This window comes from Neolamprologus multifasciatus, chromosome 12 (assembly GCF_963576455.1).
Source record: "Neolamprologus multifasciatus chromosome 12, fNeoMul1.2, whole genome shotgun sequence".
NCBI classification, from domain to species: domain Eukaryota; kingdom Metazoa; phylum Chordata; class Actinopteri; order Cichliformes; family Cichlidae; genus Neolamprologus; species Neolamprologus multifasciatus.
This window is the reverse complement of record NC_140450.1, coordinates 8,591,895-8,595,282: the sequence shown is the minus strand read 5'-3', so window position 1 is coordinate 8,595,282 and position 3,388 is coordinate 8,591,895. Positions and strand designations below refer to the sequence as shown.

At 39.5% G+C, this 3,388-nt stretch overlaps 1 protein-coding gene across 1 annotated transcript; it reads left to right on the top strand.

The window, feature by feature from the left end:
* The first annotated feature begins 445 nt into the window (after positions 1-445).
* LOC146506373 (gamma-crystallin M3-like) lies at positions 446-2,176 on the top strand. The gene is made up of 3 exons (XM_085180489.1): positions 446-868; positions 1,533-1,775; positions 1,861-2,176. The coding sequence occupies exons 1-3, from the start codon at positions 836-838 to the stop codon at positions 2,137-2,139; spliced, it is 555 nt and encodes a 184-aa protein (XP_085036615.1). The 5' UTR covers positions 446-835; the 3' UTR covers positions 2,140-2,176.
* Positions 2,177-3,388: the final 1,212 nt, after the last annotated feature.

The following is a 3,388-nucleotide window of genomic DNA, read 5'->3' as shown; positions in this document are numbered from 1 at the left end:
GCTGTGTATTTAGATAGATAGATAGATAGATAGATAGATAGATAGATAGATAGATAGATAGATAGATAGATAGATAGATAGATAGATAGATAGATAGATAGATAGATAGATAGATAGCACTCACAAATATATTGACTGTACTCTACATAAGTACTGTAAAATCTGTAACTTATTTCCCTCTGCCTGGTCACATAATATCATATTTCACACAACCATACCTTTTGCTCCCAAATTACGTTTATGGACTCTGAACTTCTGACTTTTATTTACTCAATCGCTCAATATTATTGTGCACTACATTGCTAATATCCAAGTTCCTCTGTTCATTAAGTAACTTATTTTGCTGTCATTAGTTTAGCTCAGTTGATTGGGGAAAAAATGCTTGTCTGGGTGTTTTCATGGAAAGACAAAAGCTTTTCCATTCACTACAACACGTTAAAGTCAGTCACTTTACAAATAGCACAAAGAAACGGCAGAAAAACGCTGCTGCTGACAAAACAGTGTAAGTCACACTGAATAAACAATGTCAAGGTGTGACCTCCGATTGTTAACCCTTTCACCCATTCCCTGACCCTGTGATGTACGAGAACCGCAGCTGAATGGATTTTCTAAGCTCGCTGGCCCCTGGAAATGTGGACAAAACCCTCCATATTCAGTGCATTTCTATGACACAGCTGCTGACTCAGGAGGTTTGGACAATGGGCTGGTGCGGTCGGGTCTAGTATAAAAGGAAAGGGTTAAACCAGGTAGGATACAGTTCGGTGCAAGAGCAGAAACATCAGCAGCAACCAGCAGCTCAACCAGCAGCTCAGCCAGCAGCCCAATAATCAGCAATATGACTACCACTGGAATGAACATGATGAGCAGGGTAAGAGAATTGCCTTTAAGGTCTTAAACATGTGTTTATAAAAATATAATATTTATATTTGCAACAGCAACCAATCATGAGGTGTGGCACGAATGGTGTATCGTATAAATTTCCTCCGCTTTAAAGCATCTCTGAGTCCTATTTTTGCTTTCCAGCCACAGCCTGTACTTGTTTGATTTGGTAACTACAGCTTGCAGTTATTTCTTCTAGTAAAAAAGCTCTAAAATTCTAAGCCAACAAAATAGAAACAGACTTTACGAGATAAAATGTCACTATGTACATATTAGCTTCTGTTAAGAGCTTCTCTCATGAGCTGAACAGCTCAGAAAGAGAACTTTGCTGTGCTATTGTGAGTGCCCATCTGACTCTGTGGATTCAAATGTGTGCACTTCTTGTATACGTGATTTATACTGCTGCTGGGTCTGACTTGATAAAACTAGATTAGTTACCTTTATAGAAAAATCATAGATTGCTCATTCAGACATGGAGCTGACATATTAAGAGTTAACAGAAAGGAATAAATGTCTAAATTGATTTATTCCTCATTAGAAGTTTAAAGCTGCACCTGAACTTTCTACTTAACAGCACTGCTATTGAACTCACCAACTCTTTCAGCTTCAAAAATTAAATGCCTCACATGTGCTCGTTTCCTCTCTCTCCTCAGATCATCTTCTACGAGGACAGGAACTTCCTGGGTCGTTCCTATGAGGTCATGAACGACTGCCCTGACATGTCCTCCTACCTGAGCAGGTGCCACTCCTGCAGGGTTGAGAGAGGCTGCTTCATGGTGTACGACCGCACCAACTACATGGGCAACCAGTACTTCCTGAGGAGGGGTGAATATTCTGACTACATGAGCATGATGGGGATGAACGACTGCATCAGGTCCTGCCGTATGATCCCCATGGTAAGATTTTACGCCAGTCTTCATTTACCCTGGATGACATCATTAAAATACTCTGAGTTAAATCCATTTGTCTTCTGCCTCACAGTACAGGGGATCCTACAGGATGAGGATCTACGAGAGAGAGAACTTCGGCGGTCAGATGTATGAGCTGATGGACGACTGTGATAACATCATGGACCGTTACCGCATGTCCAACTGCATGTCCTGCAATGTGATGGATGGCCACTGGCTGATGTACGAGCAGCCCCACTACAGAGGCAGAATGATGTACATGAGGCCTGGAGAGTACAGGAGCTTCATGAACATGGGATTCAGCAGCATGAGGTTCATGAGCATGAGGCGCATCACTGACTCCTGCTACTAGGCTGTCTTTGCACTAAATAAAGCTGTCATGAACTGAACTACTGGTGTGTTTAAGTCATGGATTATTTTGAGTAGATTTTGAGTACTTATGTTCATTCAGAAATTCTAACGTTTCAGTAATTCAGAAGAAGCAAGTCATTTGCTTTTTATTCTTATTTTCAAACCACATTCTTTCAAAAATCAACTACAAGTGAAATTGGTGCAACCTTTTAGCACAATGTTCACTTATATGTACCACAACTTCACTGTCACAGTGAACCTCTTATAACCTTCTTTTCATATTTACATTAAAAGCCATAGACTGTGGGGCCCAAATTTAGCTCACTGGGATGAGCAGGTGAGTATGGCTAAAATCGGCAGGCCCAGGTTCAAATATTACCATTGCCACATGTCTTCCCCTCTCTCTCCCTCTGCTTTCCTGTCACTCTTCACTGCATCTATCAAAAAAAAAAAAATTAAAAAAAAAAATTAAAAGGCAAAACAAACCCCAAAAAACAAAAACATGTATATAGACTGTATATTAAAGATGGAAGTAGACATTTATTGTTTAGTTATATTCTGGTTTGAGCCTAGCCTTTTCACAAGGGGGGATAAATAAGAGAAACCCTGGTACATTTCAGTTTGATACAACAGAGACCCAAAGCATAGTTTGCTTTTTTGACCCCTCTACTCTAACTGGGACTCAAATTTTAAAAAAATGAACATCATATTCTATTCATTAAGGCTTCAAGCTAGAGACTGAGAGCATGAGCACTTTGGAAAAGTGTTTATTGAGGGTAAGAACATTCATTTTCTGACTCTTCTGGTTGTAAACAGTCTTGTTTATAACCAGAAGAGTCGCCCTCTGCTGGCCATTAGAAAGAATACAGATTTAACTTACAGGCTTATAGGTTACCGGTATGACATTTTTGATTTCTTCTAGAAGGATACTTTAGTTTTATACAGTCTTTGTAGACTTCACCCTTTGTGAAGACTATCTTTCCACAGTACCAAAACACACACTGAGTACTTGTGCTTGTAAAGAGCAGTAAGTGTTTCTGAGCATGCTGTAAGAAGGAGGCCTTCATTTAGAGTCACTGGGCCTTTAACTGTGTGTAAAGCCTTTTGTTTAATAGCAGAGAAATCATAATACACGATGCTGATCTGCAGCTTTGTTGTTTATAAAACAATAGTTGCAATTGTTGAAATAAAAGAAGTTTAGTCTCACTCTGAGTAGAACTAAAACAGTTGTGTCTAGAGTCTTCTATAGT

Bases quoted from the DNA above. Each gene is read 5' to 3' on its own strand.
- LOC146506373 (XM_085180489.1), top strand. From the start codon at position 836: ATGACTACCACTGGAATGAACATGATGAGCAGG. The intron at 869-1,532 runs GTAAGAGAATTG...CTCTCTCCTCAG, and splicing joins GAATGAACATGATGAGCAGG to ATCATCTTCTACGAGGACAG. The intron at 1,776-1,860 runs GTAAGATTTTAC...TCTGCCTCACAG, and splicing joins CCTGCCGTATGATCCCCATG to TACAGGGGATCCTACAGGAT.